We start from the raw sequence: 27435 nt of genomic DNA, 5'->3' as shown, positions 1-27435 counted from the left end.
GCCCCCGCACCCCCGTTTGCACCCCAGTAAGCAGCTTTGGGAGGCCCCTGCCCCACCGGTGGCGGCACAGGGTGGGGGGGGGCACGGACCCCCACCCCAGGGAGGCCAGGGGCCCCCCGCCCCCCCCCCCAATCAGACACAGCGGCTGTTAAATAAATTTTAATGCATATTAATGAGGTGGCAGCTTTGGGGCCCCGGCCCGGGGGGGCCAGGGCTGGTCCCTGCCGGGGGTGCTGCCCCCCCCGGGGAGGGTGGCGGGTGGGGGGCGGCAGCGGGGGCCGGGGCAGGCGCCCCTGGGGTTAGAGGTGAGGGAAAGCAGAGCTGGGGGGATCCCTGCGCACCCCCCGGGTTAGACCCGCACCCACGGGGCATGGGGGGGCTTGCCCTGAGCGCCCACCCTGGGGGGACCCCAGCACCCACCTTGCAATGGAGGGGGGGGTTCAGCCCCAGCACCCACCCTGGGGGGGGAACAGCCCCCTACCCCTTTGGGGGGGTCAGCCCTGAGCCCACCCTGCCCCCCCGGCACAGGGTGGCAGAAATTCCAGTTTCTCCCCAAGAAATGAAGCTGGGAGCCCCCGGCCCCCCCGGCCCAGGGCAGGACCCCCTGCGCTGTCACCCCTCCGCAGCCGCCCTGGGGGCTGGGAGGTGGGGGTCCCCCCCCAAGGGTCCTGTGGGTCCCCAGGCTCAGACCTGGGACTGGAGGGGGCCGGGGGGGCTGTGCTCTGTGGCCGGGCTGCTGCTGCCGCTGCTGGAGGAGCCGGAGCCCGGGGGCGAGGGGGGGGTCGCCCGCCGGGACCCCCGTCCCTTCAGGGTGCTGAGCTTGGCGTCGAGGGAGAGGGTGCGGGGGCGGCCCCAGGGGCGGCGGGGCGGGGGGCTGGGGCTGCCGGCCCGGCCGGAGCGGGGGGCACGTGCGGGGGGCCCCTCGAAGAGCGAGAGCCACGGGGGGGTCCCCGGCGCCCGGCCCCCCGCCCGCCGCGTCAGGATGTCCGTCACCGCCTCGATGTCATCGGCCGGGTCAATAGCTGTGGGGAAGAGCGGGGGTCAGCCGGACCCCCGGACCCCCACCCTGCTCCGGGACCTGCCCCAGAGCCAGGGGGCCGGGACGTGTCCCATGGCCCTGACGTGCACCGGAGCCGGGGCGGCCGGGATGTGCCCCGTGGCCAGGATGGCCAGGACATGCCGCGTGGCCATGATGTACAGCAGAGCCAGGGCAGCCGGCACGTGCCCTCCGGCCGGGGTGGCTGGGACGTGCACCAGAGCCGGGGCAGCCGGGATGTGCCCTGTGGCTGGGACGCGCACCAGAGCCAGGGCAACTGGGACAAGTCCTGTGGCCAGGATGGCTGGGATGTGTCCCGTGGCTGGGACAGCTGGAGTGCGCCCTGCAGCCAGGACCTGCACCGGAGCCGGGGCAGCTGGGATGTGCCCACAGCTGGGACGTGCTCCAGAGCCAGGGTGCCTGGGATGTGCCCCATGGCTGGGATGTGCACTGGAGCTGGGATGTGCCCCATGGCTGGGACGTGCACTGGAGCCGGGATGTGCCCCATGGCTGGGCTGGCCAGGACGCGCCCCGCAGCTGGGACGTGCTCCATAGCCAGGGTGCCTGGGACATGCCCCATGGCTGGGATGTGCCCCATGGCTGGGCTGGCCAGGACGCGCCCCGCAGCTGGGACGTGCTCCATAGCCAGGGTGCCTGGGACATGCCCCATGGCTGGGATGTGCCCCATGGCTGGGCTGGCCAGGACGCGCCCCGCAGCTGGGACATGCTCCATAGCCAAGGTGCCTGGGATGTGCACTGGAGCCAGGGCAGCTGGGACGTGTCCTGTGGCCGGGGTGGCTGGGACGTGCCCCGCGGCTGGGACGGCCGGGACGTGCCCCATGGCCGGGCCACCCCCACAGCCGTCCCAGGGGTGCTGCGGGCCGTGGCGCGGGGGGCTCACCGCGCCGGCCCCCCGCCCGTCACCTGTCGCTGTAATAGGAGGAGAGCAGAGCCCGAATCTCCGCCGAGACGGCGTTATCCTGCAGCAGGAGCCCTTCGCAGGCGGAGGGGGGCACAGCCGGGCCAGGCAGGGCTGGAGCCGCCAGAGACGGGGGGACGGAGAGATGGGGGGGACAGAGAGACAGGAGGGGACAGAGAGACAGGAGGGGACAGAGAGATGGGGGGACGGAGAGACAGGAGGGGACAGAGGAAGGCAGGAGGGGACGGGGAGAGATGGAGGGGGACAGAGGGGGCAGTGGAGAGAACAGCGGCGTTAGGGAGGTGCCAGGGCGGCGAGGACGGGGCCGCCCGGCGAGAGGTTAGCAGAGAGCAGAGAGGACAGAGACAGCGGCAGAGCCCCCGGCCCCCAGCCCCAGCACTCACCCATCTCGTGGTAGAGCGAGCCCTGCCGGGGCAGCACGGCGGGCGGCCGGCGCGGCGGCGGCACCTCGATCCTCATCAGCTCGTCGCAGCACTGCTTCCACTGGCCTGGGGGCACGGTGGGCTCAGCACCGCCGGGATGGGGGGTCCCTCCAGGATGGGGTCCCACAGGGATGGGGTCCCGCTCAGATGGGGGTCCCACGGGGATGGGGGTCCCACGGAGATGGGGGTCCCGCCGGGATGGGGGTCCCGCCATGTCGCCCCTGCCGGCACTCACTCATGTCGTAGAAGTGCTGCCAGAAGGCCTCCATCCATCGCTGCGCCTCAGCCCGGCTCTCGGCCAGCAGCGTGTGGGTCACCTCCTCGCCGCCATAGCGGTTGGTGACGGCCATGCCGTGGGACTGCCCGTGCCCCTCCCGCTCCGCCGCACGGATGCGGGTCTCCTGCAGTGGCGGCAGCGGCCCTCAGCCCCCACAGCTCCCCAGAGCCCCCCCACAGCTCCCCGTACCCCCCACCCCGGCTGTACCTTGTTGACGGCGATGGTGAGGGCCGGCTCCAGCCCGGCCTCGGCGTCGCCGGGGTCGTGGTAGCAGAGGAGGTCGGTGCCGCGCAGGACGCAGTACAGACGGGCCCCGCTCCGCGCCTCGGCCCCCGGCTGCTGCTTGCAGAGGCCACACCGTCAGCACAGAGGGCACCCTCAGGCACCGCGCCGCCCCGGCCCCCCGGGGTCATTCCCAGCCCCGCCGGGACCCCAGCCCCACCACACCCCATCCCCTGCCCAGTGCCGGGGGCCAGGGGCAGCCCCTCCCCAGCACAGGCATTCCCCGGTCTCCATCCCGGCCACAGTCCAGAGCCCGCTGGCAGGGACTGCTGAGAGCCAGTGGGCTCCTGCCACAACCTGTCCCCATCCCCGTCCCTGACCCCGTCCCTATCCCTGACCCCATCTCCATCCCATCCCTGTCCATGTCCCCATCCCATCCCCATCCCATCTCTGTCCCTCCCCTGTTCCCATCCCTGTCCCATCCCCATCCCACCTCTGTCCCCATCCCTGTCCCCATCCCATCCCTGTCCACATCCCCATCTCCAACCTGTCTCCATCCCCATCCCTGTCCCATCCCCATCCCATCCCTGTCCATGTCCCCATCCCCATTCCCGTCCCATCCCCATCCCATCCCATCCCCGTCCCGCGCTCACCTGCAGCCGGAGGAAGCCGCTGGTCACGGGGGCGGCCATGCAGCGGGGCTGGGCAGCCAGGCGGCAGCACATGCTGCCATAGAGGGGCAGCCAGAAGGAGCTCTCCTCTGGGGGGGCACGCTCGCCTGGGGCACCCGGGCACAGACCCCCACCCCCACCCCCCTCCCCGCTCCCTGCCCTGCCGGGACCCCAGACCCCTTTCTCCTCCCCCATCCGTCCCCGAGCCCCCTCTCCCCCAACCCCACCAGGACCCCGCGCCTTTCTCCCCTGCCCCCCATCCCTGACCCCTCTCCCCACCCCGCCAGGCCCCCGGCCCTGTTGCCCGCGCCATGCCGTGCCGCACACTCACCGTTGCTGGTGATGGCGAGGTCATGGGTGCGGAAGCCATCCTGCACCTCGGCCAGGGAGAGGACGGCGTGTGCCAGCAAGTGGAACTTGGGGCCCCTGCGGGGACGGAGGGTGAGAGGAGCGGGGACAGGGGGACACGGACGGGACGGGGACACGGGGGTACTTACGGCACGCTGGGGGCTGGCAGCAGGAGGGGGCTGGTGGCCCCGTTACCCGGGGGGCTGCCAGGGCTCCCGTCCATGGCGGCGCGCACCCGCTTGCCGGCGGAGCGTCCCAGGGAGGTGCTGAGGCGGGTGGCCAGCTTCCTGGGGGTGCTGCCCTGCGCCGCGCCCCCCGCCAGCCCCGCGCTGTACAGCTCCACCTTCAGCTCAAAGTCAGGCCCGGCCTCCGAGCTGGGGGGCACGGGGTGAGCGGGGCGGCCGAGGAGGGGGACACACTCTCCTCCCTGCCCCACTGCCTGCCCTGGGACCCTCCGTGCCACCCCACAGCCACCGCCCGGCCCGGGGGTCCCTCTCAGGGGAGGCTGGGGAGGGCAGGGGTCCCCCCGGGGTGCACCCGCTCCCGGCGTGGCGCTCACAAGAGGATGGCGCTCTCGAAGCAGATGTCGGTGAGGGTCCGGTCCACCAGCACCATGGGGGTGTCGTGGATCTCCGCCCCGAGCTGCAGCAGGCAGAAGACGGCGCAGCGGTGCAGCTCTGCGGGCAAGGGGGGGTCAGGGGGGCGCGGGGGGGGCCATGCTGCCCCCCTGCACCCCCACTCACCTCCCTTGTTCCTGAAGTACTCCGTGTCCTTCCACATCAGCGGGATGCGCAGGTCTGGGGGGGAGGCAGGCGGTGAGGGGGGCTGAGCGCCCCCGGAACAGCCCGCCCCGGGACCCTCCGTGCCACCCCACGGCCACAGCCTGGCCGGGGGGTCCCTCCCAGGTGGAGGGCAGGGGTCCCCCCGGGGTGCGCCCGCTCGCAGCATGGCAGGACAGCCCCACCCGGGACCCCCGCCAGCCCCCCACTGTGGGACGGCGCACAGACTGCAGCGTGGGGAGCACCCGCTCCACCCCAGGGTGGGGGGCTGGTGGGACCCCCCATACCTGAGACGCAGACGGTGCCCCGGCAGGGCAGGCGCTCGTCCGCGGGGCCAGCATCCGAGGGGCTGCGGGGGCAAGCGGGGAGGCAGGGGGAGCTGTGGCGGCTGCCCCAGCAGCCCCCCCTCCGTCGTCGCCCCCCACCCAGGGGTGCTCACCGCCTGGCCGTCCGCCGCAGCACCTGCGCCTCCTTCCTGCGCTGCAGCTCGGCCATGTAGGCTAGCACGCGGCTGTTGCAGACCAGGAGGCTCTTGGCGGCCTCCAGCGCCTGCTCCCGCCGGCTGCAGGCCGCCAGCAGCTTGCAGGCCCCCTCCCGCAGCCGCAGCTCCCGCTCCATCTTCCGCTGGATCTCCGTGTCCTGCGGGAAGGGCACAGGGACGGGGGCTGCAGGGGGCTGCACGGGGGCGGGGGGCACCCACCGGGGCTGGGGGGGGTCCCTCCCCGCCTTCAGCGTCTCCAGCCATGGATTGGGGCTGCCACGTCCCCCCGGGGGCCACGGAGAGACCCGGCCACCCCCAGCTCTGCACAGCTTGGGGGGTCCCAGCCGTGCACCCCCGGGGGTCCCAGCTGCACACACGTGGGGGAGTCCCAGCTGCACACACACGGGGGTCCCAGCCGTGCACCCCTGGGGGTCCCAGCCACGCACACTGGCTGGGGGGGTCCCAGCTGCACACACACGGGGGTCCCAGCCGTGCACCCCTGGCTCAGCGCAGCTCAGCCCAGGCCCGGGCACGGTGGGGGCGACGCCGGCCCCCACACAGCTCTGCTCCCGCCAGCGGGGGCCGGTCCCCGTGGCCACCTCTGTCACCCCCCACCCCAAACCAGCCTTCGCTGCAGCCACCGAATAAACACCCCGCGCCTCCCGGGGCCACGCAGCCGCCAGCTCCTCGGGGTCTCCCTCCCGGACCCCCACAGCCGCCTGCCGGGGTCCCCCGTCCCACTGCCCCGAACAGCCCCCAGCCCTGGGGGCTGCAGCCCCGCTGCCCCCCAACAGCCACCGCCCCAACCCGGCCCACGGAGACAGCGTGCCCCCCACGAGGAGCCACGCACCCACAGATGTCCCACGTGCCCCACGGATACACCATGTGCCCCATGGATGTGCCACGTGCCCCACGGATACACCATGTGCCCCACGGATGTGCCACGCACCCCACGGATACACCATGTGCCCCACGGGGGAACGACGCACCCCACGGATACACCGTGCATCCCACAGATGTGCCACACGCCCCACAGCTACGTCACGTACCCCATGAGGACTCATGCACCCCACAGATACATCCTGCACCCCACAGGGGAACCATGTGCCCCACAGATACATCACGACCGCCGTGGCGGAGCCATGTACCCCACAGATACATCCTGTACCCCATACGGGAACCACGTGCCCCACAGGTTCACCACGTGCCCCACAGATGTGCCACGCACCCCACCAATATATCGTGTACCCCATAGGGGAACCACGTGCCACACATGTACATCATGTACTCCACGGAGGAACGACGCCCCACGGATACACCACGCGCCCCCAGATGTGCCATGCATCCCCGAGATGTGCCACGCGCCCCACAGGTACAGCATCTACCCTATGGCTGAGCCACGCACCCCACGGATACATCATGTACCCCACAGGGGAACCACGCACCCCATGGATACCGCATGCACCCCACGGGGGAACCAAGCACCCCAAAAATACATCACGTACCCCACGGGGGAACTACGCACCCCACAGATACCGCATGCACCCCATGGATGTGCGACACACCCCATGGATACATCGGGTACCCCACAGGGCAACCACGCACCCCACGGATACCGCATGCACCCCACGGATGTGCCACGCACCCCACGGATACATCACGCACCCCACGGGGGACCCACGCACCCCATGGATACATCATGCACCCCACAGGGGACCCACGCACCCCATGGATACATCACGCACCCCACGGGGGAACCAAGCATCCCACAGATACCGCATGCACCCCACGGATGTGCCACGCACCCCACGTGCACATCACGCACCCCACGGGGGAAGCGGGTGCCCCACAGATGCACTGCGCACCCCACGGATGTGCCCCGTCCCCCACGCAGGAACCACGCGCCCCACGGATACACCGCGAACCCCACGGGGAACCACGCGCCCCACGGATACACCGCGAACCCCACGGCTGCGCCACGCGCCCCACGGCTGCACCGTGCGCCCCACGGATTCGCCACGCACCCCCCCAGCCACGCCACGCTCCCCGACGGACACCCCCAACGGGGTGCCCGGACCCCCAACTCACTGCCGGTACCGGTTGCCGCTCCATTCCGGTACCGGCTGCTGCCTGCGTCCCCCCCCCCGGGCCCCCTGCCCGTGGAGCCGCAGTGACGTCACCGCCGGCTATAAATAACCCCGAACAGCGGGCAAAGGGGGGGGGGGGGTGGCAGCACCCGGGAACTCGCCCCCAGCCCCCATCCCGGGACCCCCCCTCCATCCTCCCAGGGACCCCCAGGGTGGGATACGGGGGGATGCTCCCTGCACGGGGGGGATCGGTGGGGAGCGCTCTCCACCTTCCTGGGACCCCCGAGACCCCCCGGACCCCCGGACCCCGGGTTCCCCGGGGTCCGGGGGTCCGGGGGGTCCCGGGGGTCCCCAGGGTGGGCTCCCCCCGCCCAATTCCTACCTGGAGACTAATGGCGATCTGACGGATATAGAGCATGTTGAGATCTTCCAGGATCCGCAGTTTTTCCTGCATCTGAAGGCGTTGCCCCCTCCCCGCCACCTCCATCGGGACCACCGGGACCCCCCCGGTTATTCGGGGGGGGCTGGGGGGGGGTGGGGGGGAGGTTTCCCCCGACTCCCCGCCCGTGGACCCCGCTGCATCCAGCGCCGTCGGGAATCGGGGCTTTCTGTGTGTCCCCCCCCCCGCTACGGCTGCGGAGAGAAAAGGGCCCTTTCATTGCCCCCCACCCCCGGGTACCGGCCGTGGCCGTGCTCCCCCCCCCCCCGGTACCGGCCGCCCCCTCCCGCCGAACAACCGGGCACTGTGCGGGAAAGGGCAGCGGGGGCGGCGGGGGGGCTGGGATAAGGGGTGCGGGGGTTGGGGGATGGCGGGGGGGGCAAGGGGACAAGATGGGGGAGAGGGGGACAAGATGGGGGAGAGGGGGGCAAGATGGGGTGCAGGGGAAGGGGTGCAGGGGTGGGACAAGGGGTGCGGGGGTCGGGGACAGGAGGGGGGACAGGGCGGGGACGGGGGGTGCTGCAGAGGGGGTGCAGGGACAGGGGACAGGAGAAGGGGTGCAGGGGACAAGATGGGGTGCAGGGGAGGGGGTGCACGGACAGGACAAGGGGTGCGGGGGTCGGGGACAAGATGGGGGACGGGGAGGGGACGTGGGGTGCTGCAGACGGGGTGCAGGGACAGGGGTGCAGGAGGAGGGGTGCCAGGGGACAAGATGGGGGACAGGGGGGGCAAGATGGGGGACAGAGGAGGGGGTGCAGGGCTGGGACAAGGGGTGCGGGGGTCGGGGACAAGAAGGGGGACGGGGAGGGGACGTGGGGTGCTGCAGATGGGGTGCAGGGACAGGGGACAGGAGAAGGGGTGCAGGGACAGGAGGGGCGCAGGGCTCGGGGTGCAGGGAGGAGGGGAGGGGGTGCAGGGGCTGCCGGTGACCGGGACCGCGGGGGGTGAGGTCGGATCGGGGCGGGGGGGGGACGGGGTCCCGGTACCGGGACGGAGCCCCGGTACCGGGACCCCGCCCCCGCCCCGGCCCCCGGTGCCGTCCGCCGCCCCCTACCGGCCCCGGTGGGCGCAGCAGCGCGACCCCCCCGCCCCGGTACCTTCCGCCGCTCCCGCTCCGCCGCTCCGCCGCGGCGCGCACAGGAAGGCGGCGGCCGCCCGCCCCCGGCCCGCCCCCCCCGGCCATTCCTCCGCCGGCTCCGCTTACAGGGGCCGCCCCCCCCGCGTCTGCAGGCGGTACCGGGACAACCGGGACCCCCCATGTGCACCGGGACCCCCCTCCATGCGCACCGGGACTCCCCGTGTGCACCGGGACCCCCCTCTTCGAGTGCACCGGGACCCCCCAGGATGCACCGGGACACCTCCGCCACCGTGTGCAGCTGGTACCGGGGGAACCAGGAGCCCCTCCATGTGCACCGGGACCCCCCCATGTGCACCGGGACACCTCCGCCACCATGTGCAGCTGGTACCGGAGGAACCGGGCCCCCTCCACGTGCACCAGGACCCTCCCCAATGTGCACCAGGACCCCTCCATGTGCACCGGGACCCTCCCAGGACGCACCAGGACACCTCTGCCACCGTGTGCAGCTGGTACCAGGGGAACCAGGACCCCTGCCATGTGCACCAGGAACCCCACCATGTGCACCGGGACCCCTCCATGTGCACTGAGACCCCCCCCATGCGCCCCAGGACACCTCCGCCACCATGTGCAGCTGGTACCGGGGGAACCGGGCCCCCTCCACGTGCACCAGGACCCCCACCATGTGCACTGGGACACCTCCGCCACCATGTGTGGCTGGTACCAGGGCAACCGGGACCCCCACCACGTGCATCAGGACCCCCCCCAGGATGTACCGGGACCCCTCCATGCGCACCGGGATCCCCATCATGTGCACCAGGACCCCCAGGACGCACTGGGACCCCCGGTGCCTCGTGCCCACGTGCCCAGCAGGGGTGAGGGTCCCACTCCCATGGCCCCGGCCTCGCCCCGGCCTCCTGGAGCCCCCGCACCGACGGAGCCCCCTTCCCAGGACCCCGGCGCGGACCTGGCCCTTGTGCGGTGCCAGGCCTCAGCCCCGCAGGGCTCCCACCACGGTGCCTCGCCAGCCCCCGGCACCGGGGTCCTGGCCGGGCCCCCCGGGCAGCAGCAGGAGCCGCGGGGCGTCGGGGCTGCGGTCCCGCCACGCCGGCCTGGCACGCTGCCGGTGGCGAGGGCGGCCATGCCGGGGGCACAGGCGCTTCCCGCTCTGCTGGGGCGAGATCCGGCTGGTGTGGCGGGAAATCCCGGCTGGGCCGGTGGCGGCCGGTGCTGCCGGCGGGACGGGCAGGACGGGCGGGACAAGGGCGGCGGGTGCCAGGAGCGGAGGGGAGCGGCTGCCGGCGCCCTGCCTGCGCGGCCTGGGTGCCGGTGCGAGCGCCGGTGCCGGCAGCGGTGCCGTACCTGTGCAGAGTCGGCCAGGAGGCTGAGCCGGCAGCGGCCGCGGCGGATCTCCATCTCCAGCGCCGAGCCGCGGGCCACGGTCACCCGGCTCCGCTGGTTGCGGCAGAACATTGTGCCGGTACCGGGGCTGATCCCGGGGCTCCCGCGGGACGTTCGCTCGGCTCCGAGCCTGGAGCAAACCCCTCCCCGGCCGTGCCGCACCTGGCACGGGGCGGGACGCGGGGGCACCGGGAGGCACCGACGCCGGCCGCCGCCAACCCGCACGGCTGCAAACCGTGCCGGGGAGCGCCGGGGCGAGCGGCGGGAGCCGCAGCTGGCAGCGGGGCCGGTACCGGGCAGCGACTGGCACGGGCAGGACAATGGCCGGAGTCAGCGCAGGCAGCTGCGGGGATGGGGGGGTGTTGGGGGGTGTTGGGGGGTGTTGGGGGGGGGGGTGCGCACGTGCTAATTAACACCCGGCCGCCGCGCACACGCGTGCACACATGTGTGCGCGGCTGCGCCCGGCGGGCTGCGCGTCCACGCGCGTGCACCCCACGGGCACACCAGGCCTGTCTGCGCGTGCACACAGCAGGCAGCTGCCTGCGCGCTCGCCTCGGTGGCGAGCGCTGTCCGGACGGAAACCGGAGCCGCGGGCCCTTTAGCCCCGCGGCTCCGGTTTCCGCCCGGACAGCGCTCCTCCTTGCCCACTTTAAAGATGGCGGCGGCGGCGGCGCCACTCCCCGCCCGCCCGCCCGCCCTCGGTGTATTCCGCCGCGCCGGGCGGAAGTGGGTCCGTTCGGAATTGGTTCCCCCACAAGGCGGGACACCTGCACCGGTAGCGCCGGATGAGTAAGGCCTGGCGGCGCGGTAGGATGGAGGGCGGCGAGAACGGTGAGGGGAGCGGGGCCGGGCTGCGGGCTTGGGGTCGGGGAAGCCCGGGACTCGCAGCCGCGGCCTCCAGTGTCGCTCCACGGCGGGGCCGGGCCCGGTGGCGGCTCCCCGGGCCGGGCTGACGGCTGTGGCCCGCCCGCAGGGGAGGAGGCCGAGGCGGGCGGCGGGCACGGCTCCCACAAGAAGAAGCACAAGAAGCACAAGAAGAAGCACAAGAAGAAGCACCACCATGAGGCGGCGGGGCCGCCCCCGGTCCCCGAGCCCGCCGCCGGCCTGCGCAAGCCCCAGCTGAAGCTGAAGATCAAGCTGGGGGGGCAGATCCTGGGCACCAAGAGGTGAGGGGGGCCGGGACGGGGCCCGGCCGGCCTCTTCCCCACCCCACGGGCACCACGGTCCTCGCCGGGGCCGGGTCCCTGCCGTCCCGGCCTCACCGGCTGCCCCGCGCCCTCTCTCTCCGCAGCGTGCCGACCTTCACGGTGGTCCCCGAGGCGCCGCGCTCGCCCTCCCCGCTGATGGTGGTGGACGAGGAGGAGGAGCCCACGGAAGGGGTGCCCATCGAGCAGTACCGGGCCTGGCTGGGTGAGCCCCGGGGGCAGCGGCAGCGGTGCCGAGGAGGGTTTGGCTGTAGGGGAGGGCGGTGGGGGGCCTCGGAGGGCTGGGGTGGAGGGGGAGCCCGCAGGGCGCTCGGGTCCCCTCCCAGGGGGCTGCGGGTGCAGCCGTGCCCCTCCGGTGCCCTGCGGAGGGGACAGGGACGGTGCCCGCGGCCCGGCCCCGCTGCCTGGGGCGGCACGGGTCACCCCGTCGCGGCTTCGGGGGTGGCCTGACCCCCCTGCCCCGGTGACTCCTGTCCCCGCCGCCGCCTGGCCCAGATGAGGACAGCAACCTGGACCCCTCGCCCCTGCCCGACCTGGACTCGGAGAGCTGCTTTCCCGCCCGCGAGGAGGAGGAGGAGGAGGAAGAGCGCTGGCTTGACGCCCTGGAGAAAGGCGAGCTGGACGACAACGGGGAGCTCAAGAAGGAGGTGGATGAGTCCCTGCTGACGGCCCGACAGGTGAGGGGGGCTGGGGGGCCACGGAGCCGCGCAGCCTGGGGCTGTGGGGCTGGCAGAGCCGCCCGCTGGGGTGGAGTGGGTGCCCCAGAGCCCCCAGAACTGGCAGGGGGCCGGGTCGGGGCCCTCGGAGGGACGGGGGGGGCCCTGGTCAGGGTCGTGACGGTGCACCCCGTGCCTCCGCAGAAAGCCCTCCTGCACAAGCAGCAGAGCCAGCCGCTGCTGGAGCTGCCCATGGGCTACAAGGCGAAGGAGCTGACGGAGGAGATGCTGGTGAAGCGGGAGGAGCGGGCCCGCAAGCGGCGCCTGCAGGCGGCCAAGAAGGCGGAGGAGAACAAGAACCAGACCATCGAGCGCCTGACCAAGACCAACAAGGCCAAGGTGAAGACGCTGCGGGAGCGCAAGGCCAAGCAGGCCCCCTGCCCCGTCGTCCACTACTGCAACGCCATCGACCGCATCACCATCTCCTTCCCGGCGGGCATGGCCCTGCCGCTGCCGCCCGCCCCGGCCCCCGCCATCCCCTCGCCCGTCCTCTGCGGCGTCGCCGGCTGCTCCAACCACAAGCGCTACTCCTGCTCCCGCACCGGCCTGCCGCTCTGCAGCCTGGCCTGCTACAGGAGGAACCTGCGCCTGCAGGAGGCCGCGGCCTAGGCCCGGGGGCCGGGGCGGGGGACGCCGGCCCCTCCGCCGTGGACAGAGGGGGCCGGGGCTGCGGGGGGTGGCCCCGGCGGGGACTGAGGGGGGTCCGGGGGGGGGGCCGGGGCTGGTCCCGGGGGGGGGGCACCGCCCGGTGCCGCGGAGCTGATTAAAGGCTGCTGGGGACGGAGCCGTGTGTGGGTCCGCCGGGACGGGGGTCGCCCCCCCCCGCACCGGGAGCGCGGTGGTACAGCTCGGCCCCCCCCCCCCCCGTGTGTGTTATGGTACAGCCCGGCCGGCAGAGAGCGGCGGTGCTGGTTGGTTGGCTTCTCCGTCAATCGCGCGCTGAAGCCAGGCCTGCGCCTCGTGTTGGCCAGGCTCTCCCGAACGCCCGCCCTGGGGGTGGGACCCGGCCAGGCAGGGGCGGCTGCGCCCGTCCGTGCGGAGCGAGACCGCGGTTAATCGGCGTCCCCGTCAGTCACGGCTGGGAGGGCGGGGCTCCGCCTCCGGTTGGTGGCGGCGGCCGCCAATCCCGGCGGGGGCGGGGCTCGGTCCCTTTGTCTCTGTTGTTGGGCGTGAGGCGCGGGCAGACGGCTCCCGATTGGCGGCGGCAGGGCGGCGGCGGCGGCGGCGATTGGCGGGCGGCGGCGAGGCGGCGCGGGATTGGGCGGCGGCGGCGGCAGGGGGGCGGGAGCTTCGGCCCGGGCGTGATGGCGGCGGCGGAGGCTGCGGCCCGGGCGGCGGCGGGGGGCCGGGCGGCCGGGATGGCGGCGGCGGCGGCGGCGGCGGGGCAGCGGCTGCTGCTGCGGGCGGCGGGGGCCGGGGCCGGGGCGGCCGAGCGGGCGGAGCCGGCGCGGGGCCGCGGCGGGCTGTAGGCGGCGCCATGGAGCGGCCCGGGAGCGGCGGCGCCGAGGGGGCCTGGGCCGCGCTGCTGGGCCGGCAGCACCAGCAGGTAGGGCCGGGGGGGCGGCCGGGGCCGGGAGCCCCTTCCCCCGGGGCCGGGGCGGCAGGCGCCGCCTTGCCGGGCCGGGGTGACGGCGGGGCTGTGCCCGCAGGCCCGGGAGTACTGCCCGGGGGTGAACAACCAGCCCTACGTCTGCGAGACCGGGCACTGCTGCGGGGAGACCGGCTGCTGCACCTACTACTACGAGCTGTGGTGTGAGTGCAGTGCGGGCGGGGGCGCGGGGGCCGGGGGGGCCGGGGGCCGAGGGCAGGGTGACCCCGCGCTGCTCCCCGCAGGGTTCTGGCTCCTCTGGACCATCCTCATCCTCTTCAGCTGCTGCTGCGCCTACCGGCACCGCCGGGCCAAGCTGCGCCTGCAGCAGCAGCAGCGGCAGCGGGAGATCAACCTCATCGCCTACCACGGTGCCTGCAACTACCCCGCCTCCATGATGGACCTCAGTGAGTGAGGGCCCCCCGCGTCCCCCCGGCTCTGCCCCGGGTCCGTCCCCCCGGGGACGGGGCCCGCCGGCAGCCCCGGGGGCCGCCCTGACCCCCGCCCGCCCCGCAGGGATGCTGGCTTCCTTCAAGCTGCCTGCCTACGAGGAGGTGGCCCACCGCCCCAGCACGCCGCCGCCGCCCTACAGCGCCATCCTGGCCCAGCTGAGCGGGCCCCGCAGCCGCCTGGGCTCCAGCAGCCTCACCCTCTCGCCCAGCTCGGAGAACTACACCAGCTGCTCCTGCGAGTCGAGCTGCGCCACCTCCCCCAGCAGCACCTCGCTCTCGGTGCAGGTGACAGACGAGACGGAGCGCAGCCGGGCCAGCACGCCCAGCGAGGAGGGCGGCACCAGCAGCACCGGCACCGGCGCCAGCTGGGAGCTGCCCCCCGAGGAGGCGCCGGCCCGCGAGGCCCCGCACAAGCACGCCCTCTTCTCCTCCACCGTGGACTTCTTCGAGGCCGACTGCCACCCCTGCTCCGACATCGAGGAGGGGGAGGAGGAGGAGGGCGGCGCGGCCCGGGAGGAAGGCAGCGGCGAGCATTTCCGGCACCGGCGCCTGACAGGGGACTCGGGCATCGAGGTGGGCCGCTGCCAGGAGGAGGAGGAGGGCGAGGGCGAAGGCACCCACCTCCTGGGCAAGGCCGGCCCCGCGCCCCAGCCCCGCGGTGAGGGGCCCGGCTCGCCCGCCCTGCCCATCTGAGCCCGTGCCCGGCCCTGCCCTCCCCGCTGCCCGCTCGCTTGCCTGGCCCCATCCCGCTGCCCGCTCCCCCTGCCTGCGCCGGAGGGGCCGGCGGCTGTGCCAAGGGCCCCATCCCACGGAGCCGCGGCCGCCCTGGTTGGGCAGGGGGCTCGGGGCAGCGTCCCTGGGGTCTGGACTCTCGCCGCGGAGCCCCCGGGGGCCCCTCACCCCAACCGACCCCCCCACGTCGCCTCCGGTACCTCGCGCGGCGCGGCCGTGCCGTGGTCCCGCCGCAGCCCCCTCCCCGAACTGCTTCCAGGGGCCGCAGCCGCCGGGACCCCGCGCCTGCCCCGAGTCCCCCCCGGTGCTGCCGGTGCCCGCGGGGGGTCCCATCGCCGCCGCGGGCCGGGCAGCTCACGTAGCGTTCTCTCACCATTAAAGAGATGTGGAAGTAACAGCAGCCCTGCGCCTGCTGGGGGGCGCCGGGGCCGAGCTGGGACCCTCCGGGACCCCCCCCAGCCCCACCGGGAGGGGGACAGGGCCTCCCCGTGGCACAGGGGACGCTGTCCCGGCCCCCTGCCCCACGCAGGGGGGAGGAAGGGGGCGGCTGGGACCCCCCGGGCTGGGGCAGGCGGAGCCGGGACCCCCGGACAGAGGCAGCGACAGGCCACGGCGGTGGAGGTTTATTCTGGGGGAGGCGGCGGGCTCTGCGCCTCCACCCACACCTGAGAAAGACGGGCAGGGCCGGCTGCACAGGCAGCTGCCTGCACCTTGGCCAGCCCCGGTGGCGGCCAGCAGCCCTAGTAGTCCTCGGCCATCACCAGCACGACCAGCGCGGACCAGCCGGCGAAGGGGTGGCAGCCCTGGCCGCGGCCGGTGCTGTCGCTGTAGTGCTCCCAGAGGAAGCCGCTCTCGCCGTACTGCCGGTAGAGGTTGGCCATCAGGTTGTGGCGCAGTTCCCGGTAGATCTCTGCCGCCCGCTCCCGCTGCGGCCCCTCGGCCTCGGCGTAGCCGCGCAGCGCCCGCAGCGCCAGGTAGTTGATGTTGACCCAGACGGAGCCGCGCCAGTACGGGGGGTCGTGCTGGGTGTTGCGCTGCATGTAGAGCGGGCTGTCGCGGGCCAGGGAGCGCAGCCCGAAGGGCGTCCAGAGCTGCCGCTCGCTGCGCACGGCGGCCAGCACGGCGGGCAGCCGCGGCGAGTCGGGGCGCAGCAGCTGCAGCAGCAGCGGAAAGAGGCTGACGTAGCCCAGGGCCCCCACGAAGCGCAGCCGCGGCGCCTCCCGCACCTCCCGCACCAGCCGGGGGGCCGGGGGCGGCTGTCCCGGTGCCGCCGGCGCCGCCCGCTGCCAGCGCAGCCCCACGGCCTCGCTGTGGTTGCCGTAGTCGGCGAAGGCGCCCAGCTCCGGGGCCCAGTGCAGCCGCTCCAGCAGCTGGTTGTCGCTCAGCGCCCGCTCCATCTCCCGGTAGGGCCCGGCCGGCTCCCCCAGCCGCTCGGCCGTCTCGGCCAGCACCCGGGAGGCCAGCGCCATCCAGCAGCGCAGGTCCAGGTGCCGCTCCTCGGGCGAGGGGTGGGAGGCGCGGGGGTAGTCGTCCAGCCCCGAGGCCAGCGTCTTGGGGTTGAGGAAGCGCTCGGGCTGGGGGTCGCGGCCGCGCCAGCGGAAGGTGAGGGGCAGGGGCCCGGCCTGCGTCCGGTTGTACCAGTCGTACCAGGCGCACAGGCGGGGGAAGAGGCGGCGCAGGTAGGGCGGGGGCGCGGCGGGCAGCAGGCGCTGCAGGGCCAGCAGCAGCGTGGGGGGGTTGGCCGTCTCGCTGCGCTGCAGGAGGAACTCGGGGGGCACCTTGGCCCGCGCCTCCTCCCCCAGGATCTGCTCCCGCGGGATCCAGCCCTCGGCGTTCATCAGGTCCAGCCAGTGGGCGATCACCTCCCGGCTCAGCGCCGGGTCCCAGCGCGCCAGCAGCAGCTGGTGGAAGCCCTCGTCCCAGAGGAAGCCGCGGGGGAAGAAGGAGCGGGAGGGGACGGCAGAGAAGAGGGCGCCCTCGGGGCCGGGCGCGGGGCGCTCCTGCAGCGGGGACTGCACCAGCGAGCGCCCGTGGAAGTAGCCCACCCCCCCCAGCAGCTCGCTGAGGGCGGCCTGGGCGAAGCGCCGCTGCGGCGGGGGGAAGCCCTTGCGGCCCAGCCCGAAGGTCTCCTCGAAGCGCCGCTCGAATTCGGCCGCGTGCCGCGCCAGCGCCGCCGACAGCGCTCCCCCCGCCAGCCGCCCGGGCCGGCCCGCCGCGCTGCCCGACTCGAAGGTCACCTCCACCGTAGCGGGCGGCTCCAGCGTCACCTGGTGCAGCAGCAGGCGGCCCCGCGGGGGCTCCCCCGGCAGCCCCCCGAAGGCATCGACGGCGAAGAAGCGGCGGCGGGGCCCTCCCGGCGGGGCGAAGACGAAGCGGTTGCTCAGGCTGCTCCGCACCACCTCGGTCAGGCGGTGCAGCCCCGGGCTCGCCGCCTCCAGGTAGTTGTAGCTGCCGAGGGAGAGAGGGCGTCAGGGGGTGGGGGACGGGGCGGGGGGGACGAGGGGGCCGCCGCGGCGAAGCACCTGGCGTATTTGGGGTCTTCGCCGTTCTCCGCCGTGGGGCGGAGGAAGGTGAGGGTGAAGCGTCCCAGCTCCTCCGCCGTCCCCGTCACGGCGGCCAGCCGCGTCCCGTTCTCCAGCTGCGGCTGCAGCGTCCCCTGCCCGTCCGTGGCGACGTAGAAGAAGAGGGAGAGGAGGGGGGCCGGGCCGCCGGCGCCCTGCGGAGGGAGAGGAGGGGGGAGACGCGTGAGGAAGGGGCTCCGGTTGTTCTCCCCTTGCTCGTAATCCCCCGCCGTCACCTGCGTCCGCGCGGTGATGCGCCAGCTCCAGTCCCCTCCGTGTTCTCCTCCCGCTCGCTTAACGAATTCGGTTTTCAACAGCAATCCCCCGTCTTCGATTTCCTGAATCCCGAAGTTCTCCCCGTCGTGCATCAACCAGCCGTATCGCGACAGGCCGTCGCTTTGCTCGCAGGTGTGACGTAAGCTGCCTCCGCCTGCCCCTTGCTGAAGCCACATCAGCCCTGGGGACACCGGGAAGAGCGGGTTCAGCCTCGGTTCTCCGGGAGGGAGGTAGGCAGGCCGAGCCCCGGCTCCTTCCCCTCCCCCTTACCGGTAACGAGAGCCCGTGGGCTGCGTGTCTTCATCCCGAAGTAGACGTGAGGCCGGTAAGTCCCCCAGAAACGGTGAGGCGAAGCGAGAGGCCCGGTAGAACCGGGGGCAAGCGCGGGGGGAGCGGGGTGGGGGGTAACGAGGCGGGCGGCCGCGCTCCACCGGTTCCATTCCGCCACCGCCGCCGCCAGGCCCAGCGCCAGCGCTGCCGCCGCCGCCGTTACCACCAGCGCTACCCGGCCCCGGCCCGGCCCCCGTTGTTGCTCCCGTTCCCGCCGGACCCCGCGTTCCCAGGTTCGTTCCCGGGTTCGTTCCCGAGCTCCCTCCCCGCCGCGTCGCCGCCGTTCGCCCGCCATGGCCCCGTCGCGCCGCCGTGCGTCATCACGGCGCGACGGTGGAGAAACGGCGGCTGCGGCAGCGCCCCCTGGCGGGCGGGCGGGGAACCCGCGGGGTCGGTCCTCCCGGGACCCCCCCCCATCCCAAACGCGGCCCCGGGGCCCCCCCGGGCCCCCCCCAGAGCCCAGACTCAGCTCGTCCTTGGAAACCGCTTTATTGTGTCCCTCGCCCCACAGCCGGGCGGGGGGCCCGGGCACGAGGTCCCCCGCGGTGGGGGGGGGGACGGACACGCACCGCAGCCCCCGGCCCCCCCCCCGGCCGCCATCTCCCGCCGGGGGCCGGGGGCCGGCAGCGCCCCGCTCACTGCTTGACCCGTCCGCCATCGCCCTCGCTCACGAAGCGTTTCCGACCCCTGCGGAGGAGGAGGAGGAGGAGGAAGGAGGGGATGGCGGGGGCGCCCCCGGCCCCCCCGGCCCCCGTGCCGGTACCTGGCGGGGCAGGCGTCCCGCAGCGCCTTGGTGATGATGCCGCGGTCGAAGCAGAGCTCCACCAGCCGCTCCAGGAGGCCGTGGGCCAGCGGCACGTCCAGGCTGATGTCCCCCAGCTCCTCGTACACCCGCTGGAAGCCCTGGGGGGGCCGGGAAGGACGGACAGACAAGACAGACGGACACAGTGGTGTCAGCCTGGGCGGGGGGCTGCCCACCCCCCGCCCCCCGCGCGCCCTGCGCTCACCCGGTTCATCTGGTCCAGCGTCACCAGCCCCGTCTCCCACAGCACCTTCAGCAGCGCCACCATCATGGCCACCGGCCCCTCGCCGGAGCCCTCCAGCACCATCACCACCGCCTGCGGGCAGCAGGCGTCAGCGGGGCGGCGGCGGGCGGCCCCCGGCCCCCCGGCCCCCCGGCCCTCACCTCGTACACCAGCTCGTGGTGGAAGTGGGGCACCTCCAGCTCCCGCAGGCAGTGCTCGGCCTCCGACACCTCCCCGGAGAGCAGGTACTCCCGCAGCAGCAGGTTCATCTGGGGACAGAGGCAGCTGGGGCGCGGGGGGACAGCGCGGGGACACGGCGCGGATGGCACCGGGGCGGCCAGGGGCACGGGGACGTGCCTGGGGGGACGCCGCGGCCGGGGTCACGTCCCGAGGGACGTGGCAGGGGGATGCATCCAGAGGCGGGGGCATGCAGGGATGAGGGACGGAGCAGGGGGACGCGGTGGGGGACACGACCCGGGGGCGGGCGGTCGCTGACCTCCTTGACGAGGTGCTTGACGGGGCGCTGGCCGCCCCCCACGCCCCAGACGTTGTCCAGCCGGTTGACGTCGCGCTTGATGCGGAGCAGGACGGCGGCGCGGTCCAGGGCGGCCCTGTGGGAGAGGCGGGTGAGGGCGGCGCGCAGCGGGGGCGGCGGGGGCCGGGGCGGCGCTTACCTGGCGTGCTCGCAGTCCACGCGCCCCTTGTAGCGCTCCAGGAAATCCAGGGGCAGCGCGTGGTCGGCCACCGCCCGGGCGATGAACTGCCCCAGCATCTGGGGACAGAGCGTCAGCGCCCGGCCCCACCGCCCACCTGCACCCCACAGCCACCGGGCATCCCCTGGCTCAGCCACAGCCCCCCAGCACGGCCATGTCCCCTCAGAGCATCCCCCGGCACAGCCATGTCCCGTCAGAGCATCCCCCGGCACGGGCACGGCCACGGCCCCCCAGCACAGCCATATCCCCTCAGAGCATCCCCCAGCACAGCCATGGTCCCCCCAGCACAGCCATATCCCCTCAGAGCATCCCCCGGCACAGCCACGGCCCCCCTGCCATGTCCCCATCCCCATCCCCGCGCCCGCTGACACCTGGGGAGCCTCAGGAGTGTCGAGGATGAGGTCGGGCAGGTCGCGCAGCATCTTGTCGAAGGCCCAGGCGATGTCCTCGGGGGTGACGACGTGGCCGACCAGGTCAGAGAGCAGGCGGGAGGTCAGCTCGCGGTGGCTGGCCTTGCCCTCCAGCGCCAGGGCCACCGCCAGCGAGGGCACCGCGTGCCGCCGGCTGCCCAGGTTCAGCCCCCGCAGCAGCTCCTGCGCCCGGCACGTCACCCGCTGCCACCCGCTGCCGGGGCCCCCCAGCCCCTCCTCAGGGGACCCCGACCTCCCCCAGGGCGCCCCCCACCCCCAAGGGACCCCCTTTCCCTCCCGCACACCAGCCTGACCCCCCCCCGAAGGTCCCCGACGCCATGGGATGCCCAGCCTCTTCCCGAGAGACCCTTCCCCATCCCAGCCTGCCCCGTCCCTGAGGGTCCATGTCCCCAGGATCCCTGTCGCCTCCCCCAGGGACACCCCCCACCCCCAAGGGATCCCCTTTCCCTCCCCCACACCAGCCTGACCCCCCCGAAGGTCACCACCACCAAGGGCCCCCCCTCCCCAGAGCACCCTGCTCCTTCCCAAAGGGTCCCCATCACCAGCAGACCCCCATCCCTTCCCCAGCCCGCCCCGTCCCGGCAGGTCCGCGCCACCAAGGGGCCCCTGTCCCCTTCCTGAGGCCCCCAGCCCGCCCCGACGCACCACGACCTCGCTGGTGTCCCCGTGCTCGAAGTACTCCAGCACCATGGGCTGCACGTTCTTCTCCAGCTCCCCCTCCTCCAGCTCGGGCACCACGGTGGCATAGACCGTGTCCCCCTGCGGGGACGGGACGATGCTGCCCCTGCCTGTGCCGCTGCCCGCACCGCTGCCCGCAGCTGGCCGGGGCCCCGTAGGGGCTGCCTGCGAGGGCAGGGGCCGGGGTGGGGGGCCGGGGCCGTACCTGAGCCGCCTCGTCGTAGTTGGGGTCGCGGGCGTCAGGCTCCTGGTAGCCGTAGACCACGCCGGGGGCACCCCACACGCCCTTGCCCCCTGCACCGCCTGCACCGGGCACGCGCGGGGTGAGCAGGGGTTCGGCCGCAGGGGGCACCGAGGCCCCCGGTGGGGCCCCCCCAGGCGGGGCCGTGCAGGGTCCCGGCCCCACGGGGACGCAGGAGGGGTCCCAGCCGCTGCCCCTCACCTTTCTTGGGCAGCCCCCGGCCCTTGCCCATGCGGGACCTGCGGTCGTGGGCTCTGCCCTTGGGGCTGCCGGGCTCGGGGCTGGGCTCGGCGCCCTCGGAGAGCGACTCGCGGGCCGAGTCCCGGGAGGAGGTGCGCCGCAGCCGCCGCTTGGCCTTGGCCTTCAGCCGCGCCTCGTGCAGCAGCTTCTCCTGGGGGGTCCAGGTGCAGGCACCCCCGGCCCCCAGCAGCTCCTCATCCCCGTCCTCCTCCTCCTCCTCCGCGCCCGCCGGGCAGGGGCCCTGCGCACCGCGGGCACCGTCACCATGAGGCGACGGGGGCTCCGGGACCCCCCCCATGCACCCCTGGCTGCCCCTGGGACCCCCGTGGGATCCCACCGTGCACCCCCAGCCTCTCCTGGGACCCTCACAGACCCCCAGCCTCCCCCAGGACCCCCACGGGACCCCCACCATGCACCCCTGGCCTCCCCTGGGACCCCCACCATGCACCCCCATGCACGCCCATAAACCCCTGGCCTCCCCTGGCACCCCCAAGGGACCCCTAGCATGCACCCCTGGCCGCCCCGGGACCCCCATGGGACTCTGCCATGCACCTCCCGCCTCCCCCAGGACCCCCGCGGGACCCCCGCCATGCACCCATCTGCCCCGGGACTCCCGTTGGATCCCACCATGTACCCCCAGCCTCTCCTGGGACCCCCGTAAGCCCCTGGCCTCCCCTGGGACCCCCGCCATGTACTCCCAGCCTCTCCCGGGACCCCCACAGACCCCCCGGCCTCCCCCAGGACCCCCAAGAGACCCCCGCCATGCACCCCCCGGCCTCCCCCAGGACCCCCCCCAAGTGCCCCCCGGGACCCCCCCCAGCCCCACCGGGGACCCCCGATCCCCCCCGACCCCCCGGGGGGCTCAGCCCGGGGCGGGGGGGGGAATCGCTCGGTGCCGGTGCCGTCACTTGCCGTAACGAAGGGGACGCGGTCGGCGGAGCCCACCTCGGTGGCGGGAACGGCCATGGTGGGCGGCACCGGGGCCGCACCGGGACCGGGACCGGGAAGGGGAGATCGGCTCGGCCCGACCCCGCCCCGCGACGGAAGTGACCGGGGGCGGCGGCATCATGGGAACCGTAGTCACACCGGGGGCTCCGGTACCACCGGCCACCGGCGTCCTTGCCTGGGCCACCGACATCCCTGACCGGGCCACCGGGCTTCGGCAGCGGCCCGGAGGGGCCGCTGCCGAAGCCCGGTGGCCCGGTCAGGGGGTCCGGTGACCAGGCAGAGCCCACCCCACCGGGAAGCGGGACTGGTTTGAGCGTGCTGCAGGCAGCAGCGGGTGCAGGCAGCAGCAGGCAGGGCGTGCTGCGGCCACGCTGGGGGTCCCAGAGAGCCCCCCCCCCCCGCCGGGTCCGTTCCCACCCACAGCCGGTGACAGGGACAGACGGAGGGATGGAGACAGACACGGGGACACCGGCTCAGCCCCTGCTTTATTGCCGCCGAACACGGTCAGGCGTCGGGGCCGTTGCCAATGCAGGGCAGGCCGGGCACACGCCAACGTCGAGCCCGGTGAAGCCGCAGGGACAGCCATTGCTGCTGGCTGCCCGATAGGTAGGATTCGGGAACGCTGCTCCGAAGCCGCGCCGGCACCTCGGTGCCGGGAGCGGACGGAGGGGTCCCCGCTGCCGTCGGTGCCTCCAGGGTCTCCAGGCCGTGCAGGCTGCCTGCGCCCGGCTCCTGAGCCTGGGCACCGTTGTCCGAGCCTGGCCGGGGAGAGCAGACGGGAGTCAGGGGGCTCGTCTGCGCCGGGGGCCACCCCGAGAGGCGGCTCTTGCCCCCAGGCCCTCTGCCGGAGCCCAGGGGCAGCCGAGCCGAGCGCGGCAGGCGGGGGCCGTCCCCGTCCCCCGCTCACTCACAGCAGCGGCGCAGGGAGTGCCAGGGCCGGGGGGCCGCGCCGGCCGCCCCGCCGGGCTGCTGCAGGAGGCAGAGGATGGCCCCGTCCATCTGCTGGAAGACGCGCAGGGAGAGCAGGGACTGCCGGGTCTCGGGGGCCAGCCCGTAGCGCTCCGAGCCCACCAGCTCCCGCACCAGCTCAAAGTCCTGGCGCAGCTGCAAGGCTCCCTGCAGGCTGGGGGGCACCGGCGGCCATCAGCCCGGCCGCCCCGCCGCTGCCCGCGCCGGCCCGGCCCCGCCGTGCCGCCCGTTACCTGAACTTGATCCTCTGGGCCAGGATGTGATCCATCCAGGCCTCCAGGAAGGCTGTGGTCACCCGGGCCAGCGCGGGTGCCTGGGCGTCGCGGGGCAGGAGCTGGGCGCCCTGCAGCACCTGGCCCAGCACCGCCTGGGCCGCTGCGGCCGCGTAGGCGCTGGGGGAGCTGGGCAGGTCTGCGGCGAGGGGGACGCCCGCTCAGTGCAGCCCGCGGCCATGCCCGCGGCCCTGCCCGGCGGCGAGGCACCCCTACCCACCCGCGCGGAGGCCGACGCGCCAGTGCTTGCCCAGCGGCATGGTCTGGTCGAAGATCTCCGCCGACATCCGCTTGCAGTCGGTGGAGAACATCTTCAGCACGTCCCCCGAGAAGAGCTGGGGGGCAGAGCGGGGGGAGCCGGGCTGGCACGGCGGGCCCACGGCACCCTGCGGCTCCCCGGCCGTGCCCAGCTGGGGCAGAACCACTGGGGACCCTCTGGCACGGCATGGCACGGCTCCCGGAGGTCCCGCCTGCCGCGCTCGGGCCGTACCTGGATGCTGGCAGCCATGGAGCGAATCTGCTGGCAGAGCTGGTGTTCCCGGTAGGACAGCGGGGCGGGGGGCGGCGGCGGAGGGGCGTCCCCGGGCTCCGGGAAGGTCCCGCTCACCAGCACCACCAGCCTGTCTGTCTCCATCCTCAGCAGCTGGAGGGAAGAGGGGCGAGAGGAATCCTGCCCCGTGGCCACCCACAACCCCACAGCCAGCCCCACAGCCAGCCCCCAGCCTCCGCAGGGAGGGGGCTGATGCCCTGCAGCAGGGTCCAGCCCCACACGCCGGTCCCGGTCCCCTGCCCCTGCGTACCTGCAGGTCCCCCTGGGTGATGAGCAGGAACTGGGGCAGGGCCCAGGCCGCCAGGTACCGGCAGGCTCTGCCCATCAGCCAGGAGCAGGCAGCCTGCGCCGTGGCCAGGCAGCGGCCCAGCACCTGCAGGCGCAGGCAGGGCGAGCCGGGGGGGCCTGGGGGAGGCGGGGGTGAGAGGTGCCGCAGGGCGGGGGTCAGCCCCGAGGGGACCCCCGGGATGCCCATCCCCGTCCCCCGGGGCCCCACTCACCGGGCGGGCGGGCGGGCAGGGGCCGCAGGCAGCGCAGGGCGAAGGCCAGGGCTGGGTAGAGCCGCTGCAGGTGCTGCGCCGTCCTGCTCTGCACCGGCCCTGCCGCCGGCACCGGCTCCCCCGAGCACTTGTCCGACAGACCCGAGCCCAGGGCGCGGGCGAAGTCTGCGGGGTGGCACCGGTCAGCGGCCACGAGCGAGCCTCCTGCCGGCACCCTGTGCCCCACACCCCGTGCCCCATGCCCGGCACCCCGTGCCGCACACCCCGTACCTCTCTCCCAGCTCCAGAGGACGTGCCGGCAGAGCAGGCGCAGGCAGAGCCGCCCCAGCTCCTCCTCGCACTCCCGGGGGACGCGGGCTGTGGAGGGACGGGGCGTGAGGGCCAGCGCACCCCGCGGCGGCACCGGAGGGGTCCCGGGGAGCCGCTCCTCAGCCCTGCCGCCCCCCGCCCCGGCCCCCACCTACCCTGGGTGAGAGCGCGGCTCAGCTCCCGTGCGGCGCCCGCGGCCGTGCCCGCCCCACAGCGCGGCAGCCCCAGGCGGTGCCCCAGCGCGGTGCCGGCGGCCCCCCAGAAGAGCGGGCGGTACTGGGCGTGCAGGGCCTCGGCCGCCGCCGCGCAGGAGGCGTCCAGCCACCGCACCGACTTCCAGCTGGGAGAGCTCGGCTTGGTGGCCGTGCCCAGGCTGGCCGCCAGCGGCTCCAGGGGCCCGGGGCTCTCCGCTGCTGGCTTCTCCTGCTTGGGCCCGTGGAGGACGTGGTGCCAGAGGCTGTCAGCGGAGGCCACCAGCACCCCCAGGATGAGGCCCATCAGCTCCTCGTCCTCCCTGCACAGTGCCTGCAGCTCCCCAGCAAGGCCCGGCAGCTCCTCCTGTCCGGAGGGCCCTGTGTCCACCACCGCGGTGCCGTGCTCCGGAGGCCAAGGCACCACGGCGTCCTCCCAGCAGACGTGTTCTGCCCCGCCGTCCCTGTCCCGCGGCTGCAGGAGGGGCTGGAGCCGCTCGGCCGCCAGCCGGCCCCGCTCGGCTGCCAGTATCCCCAGCACCCGGGCCGCGGGGAAGGCGTGGGAGTTCTCCCCGGTGGCCCCGTGGCAGCCGGCGATGCCGGCGGGCAGGTGGCCAGCGATGCCCAGCTCCAGGGCCAGGTCGCCCACCACCTGGTTGTAGATCTCCAGGCCCTGGAAGAGGTCGGAGAGCAGCGCCGGGGCGGGGGTGGCGGCAGGGCCGGCCCGTGCCAGCCCCCGCAGCCGCGCCTCGGCGTGGCGCTCGGCCAGCCGCGCAGCGTGCAGCGCCAGCAGCAGCAGCGCCCGCCGCATGTGCGCCACCGACTCGTGCCTGTGCAGCAGCAGCGGCCGCAGCCACGGGTCGGCACGCATCCGCCGCCGCAGCCCGCTCCAGTGGCTGGCGTGCGTCCGCAGCTCCCGGCAGAGCTCCTGCAGCGGCCAGGCGGCCCCCAGCTCCCCCGCCGGCAGCTCCGGCCGCTCCGCCAGCGCCAGGAGCCGGCGGAGGAAGGCGGAGGAGGCCTTCAGGCGGCGGCTGTAGTCGCGGGCGAGGCGGAGGTGGTGGCGGTGCTGCAGCAGGGCGTGCAGGGCGGCGCCGCGCTCGGCCACACGCGGGTGGACGGGGTGGTAGGAGAAGGCGGCGGTGCCGTCGCCGGGCTGGGGCCGCACGTGGCCCCGGAAGGTCTCGGTGCGGGGGTCCTCCCAGACGCAGAGGCAGCGGCGCAGCCCCGGGAAGCTCTGCTCCAGCATGGCCAGGAGGGCTGGCTCATCCTCGTCCTCGTCCTTGTCCTCGCCGTCGCAGCCGTGCTGGCGGGGCCGCGGGGGCAGCAGGCGCCGCAGGCCGGGTCTGACGCAGCTGCGCAGCATGGCCTCCGCCTTCTGCAGGGAGCGGGCCAGGCCCCCCAGGGAGCTGCTGCCTGCAGGGGCAGGGACCCTCGGTGCGGGGCGACGGGGCCGGGGGCTGGCGCTGGGCACCCGGGGAGCCCCCGGCCCCTCCTGGCACAGCCCCCGTGCCGGCGGGCTGCTCCCGCGGGGTGCCGGTGACCCCGACGTACGCCCGGCGCGTTCATTACGCGTTAATGGCGCGGCGTTCGGCCCCTGTCCTGCCCCCCGCAGCCCCTCACCTGGCTCGGGGGGGTCCCCGCGGGCAGCCCCATCCCCCGGGGCGGGCAGGGGCGGCCGCGCCGTCAGGAGGAGGAGGAGGAGGCCGCTCAAACCGGCGCCGTCGCCTTCATCCACCTACGGGGCACCGGGGACGGCTCAGGACCCCCGCAGCGGGGAGGGGCGGGGCTAGCGGGGCGGGGCTAGCGGGGAGGGGCGTGGCTAACGGGGAGGAGGCGTGGTCAGGGAGTTGGCTCCGCCCCTCGCAGCGGCGGGACTCGTCCCCCCGCAGACCACGCCCCCCCGAGGGTGGGGGCCGTTGTCAAGGAGACGCCGAGAGCGGCTTCGGGCCCGGGGCCGCCGCCCGGACGGGAGGCGCCGAACGGCGGCTCCCGTCCGGGCGGCGGCACCGGGCCCGGTGTTTCCCCATCCGTTGGAGGCCTCACCTGCACGCAGGGCTCCCCGCCGCGACGCTCAGGGCCGCCGTCCTCCATGCTGGGCCATCCCCGGGGGCGGCGGCGGGAGGAAAGAGGCTTAGGCCGCGCCCGCGTTAATCCGGAGGAACGGGCAGGGCTAACCCGCCGGGAGGGCAGAGGCCGCGGTTCCCGGTAGCGGCGGGAGGCGGATGGACCCGCGGCTTACGGGGAAGCGGGGACGGCGGGAGGGGACGCGGAGCGCCGGTCCTGCTCGGTGAGGGCCTTGCGGGCCGCCGTCCTGCCCACACCCAACATGG

General features: G+C 74.6%; 6 protein-coding genes across 21 annotated transcripts; 2 read left to right on the top strand and 4 right to left on the bottom strand.

The window, feature by feature from the left end:
* Nucleotides 1-143: 143 nt before the first annotated feature.
* On the bottom strand, nucleotides 144-10493 carry RTKN (rhotekin). 9 transcript variants are annotated; one of them, XM_087735868.1, is made up of 14 exons: nucleotides 10140-10490; nucleotides 5135-5334; nucleotides 4983-5044; nucleotides 4660-4713; nucleotides 4476-4593; nucleotides 4066-4290; nucleotides 3900-3994; nucleotides 3551-3657; nucleotides 2883-3014; nucleotides 2634-2799; nucleotides 2360-2464; nucleotides 1961-2069; nucleotides 983-1022; nucleotides 777-871 (listed from the first exon to the last, which is right to left on the bottom strand). In XM_087735868.1, the coding sequence occupies exons 1-13, from the start codon at nucleotides 10248-10250 to the stop codon at nucleotides 1016-1018; spliced, it is 1491 nt and encodes a 496-aa protein (XP_087591994.1). In that variant the 5' UTR covers nucleotides 10251-10490; the 3' UTR covers nucleotides 777-871; nucleotides 983-1015. The 9 variants fall into 9 exon arrangements, with proteins under 9 accessions (XP_087591990.1, XP_087591992.1, XP_087591997.1 ...); XM_087735869.1 differs by having other exon boundaries at nucleotides 830-903; XM_087735864.1 differs by lacking the exon at nucleotides 1961-2069 and having other exon boundaries at nucleotides 144-871; nucleotides 10140-10493.
* Nucleotides 10494-10948: 455 nt separating this feature from the next.
* Nucleotides 10949-12797, top strand: INO80B (INO80 complex subunit B). Its single transcript, XM_087736865.1, has 5 exons — nucleotides 10949-11009; nucleotides 11152-11344; nucleotides 11470-11588; nucleotides 11879-12060; nucleotides 12244-12797. Exons 1-5 carry the CDS (start codon nucleotides 10964-10966, stop codon nucleotides 12706-12708), a joined length of 1005 nt encoding a protein of 334 aa, XP_087592991.1. The 5' UTR covers nucleotides 10949-10963; the 3' UTR covers nucleotides 12709-12797.
* Nucleotides 12798-13036: 239 nt separating this feature from the next.
* WBP1 (WW domain binding protein 1) lies at nucleotides 13037-15266 on the top strand. Its single transcript, XM_087737326.1, has 4 exons — nucleotides 13037-13645; nucleotides 13749-13851; nucleotides 13933-14094; nucleotides 14204-15266. The coding sequence occupies exons 1-4, from the start codon at nucleotides 13577-13579 to the stop codon at nucleotides 14830-14832; spliced, it is 963 nt and encodes a 320-aa protein (XP_087593452.1). The 5' UTR covers nucleotides 13037-13576; the 3' UTR covers nucleotides 14833-15266.
* A 213-nt stretch (nucleotides 15267-15479) lies between these two features.
* Nucleotides 15480-18420, bottom strand: MOGS (mannosyl-oligosaccharide glucosidase). 2 transcript variants are annotated; one of them, XM_087737323.1, is made up of 4 exons: nucleotides 17979-18416; nucleotides 17669-17889; nucleotides 17394-17587; nucleotides 15480-17319 (listed from the first exon to the last, which is right to left on the bottom strand). In XM_087737323.1, exons 1-4 carry the CDS (start codon nucleotides 18331-18333, stop codon nucleotides 15612-15614), a joined length of 2478 nt encoding a protein of 825 aa, XP_087593449.1. In that variant the 5' UTR covers nucleotides 18334-18416; the 3' UTR covers nucleotides 15480-15611. The 2 variants fall into 2 exon arrangements, with proteins under 2 accessions (XP_087593449.1, XP_087593448.1); XM_087737322.1 differs by having other exon boundaries at nucleotides 17394-17889; nucleotides 17979-18420.
* A 91-nt stretch (nucleotides 18421-18511) lies between these two features.
* On the bottom strand, nucleotides 18512-22426 carry LOC148051305 (programmed cell death protein 4-like). Its single transcript, XM_087737324.1, has 11 exons — nucleotides 22279-22426; nucleotides 21328-21607; nucleotides 21091-21188; nucleotides 20853-20966; nucleotides 20148-20369; nucleotides 19738-19835; nucleotides 19560-19674; nucleotides 19225-19332; nucleotides 19046-19156; nucleotides 18802-18941; nucleotides 18512-18725 (listed from the first exon to the last, which is right to left on the bottom strand). Exons 1-11 carry the CDS (start codon nucleotides 22330-22332, stop codon nucleotides 18674-18676), a joined length of 1392 nt encoding a protein of 463 aa, XP_087593450.1. The 5' UTR covers nucleotides 22333-22426; the 3' UTR covers nucleotides 18512-18673.
* A 354-nt stretch (nucleotides 22427-22780) lies between these two features.
* CCDC142 (coiled-coil domain containing 142) lies at nucleotides 22781-27279 on the bottom strand. 7 transcript variants are annotated; one of them, XM_087736915.1, is made up of 10 exons: nucleotides 27149-27279; nucleotides 25070-26840; nucleotides 24876-24962; nucleotides 24606-24770; nucleotides 24356-24510; nucleotides 24046-24198; nucleotides 23776-23890; nucleotides 23517-23694; nucleotides 23226-23437; nucleotides 22781-23072 (listed from the first exon to the last, which is right to left on the bottom strand). In XM_087736915.1, exons 1-10 carry the CDS (start codon nucleotides 27194-27196, stop codon nucleotides 22819-22821), a joined length of 3138 nt encoding a protein of 1045 aa, XP_087593041.1. In that variant the 5' UTR covers nucleotides 27197-27279; the 3' UTR covers nucleotides 22781-22818. The 7 variants fall into 7 exon arrangements, with proteins under 7 accessions (XP_087593041.1, XP_087593037.1, XP_087593038.1 ...); XM_087736911.1 differs by having other exon boundaries at nucleotides 23226-23694; nucleotides 24046-24510; XM_087736912.1 differs by having other exon boundaries at nucleotides 23226-23890; nucleotides 24046-24510; nucleotides 25070-26518; nucleotides 26726-26840.
* Between the last annotated feature and the right edge of the window lie 156 nt (nucleotides 27280-27435).

The sequence above is a fragment of the Nipponia nippon genome, unplaced genomic scaffold, assembly GCF_047370975.1.
Source record: "Nipponia nippon isolate SJK-2023a ecotype South Korea unplaced genomic scaffold, ASM4737097v1 scaffold_6, whole genome shotgun sequence".
Taxonomy (NCBI): Eukaryota; Metazoa; Chordata; class Aves; order Pelecaniformes; family Threskiornithidae; genus Nipponia; species Nipponia nippon.
The sequence above is the reverse complement of the archived record's forward strand: the minus strand, read 5'-3'. Positions and strand labels throughout refer to the sequence as shown.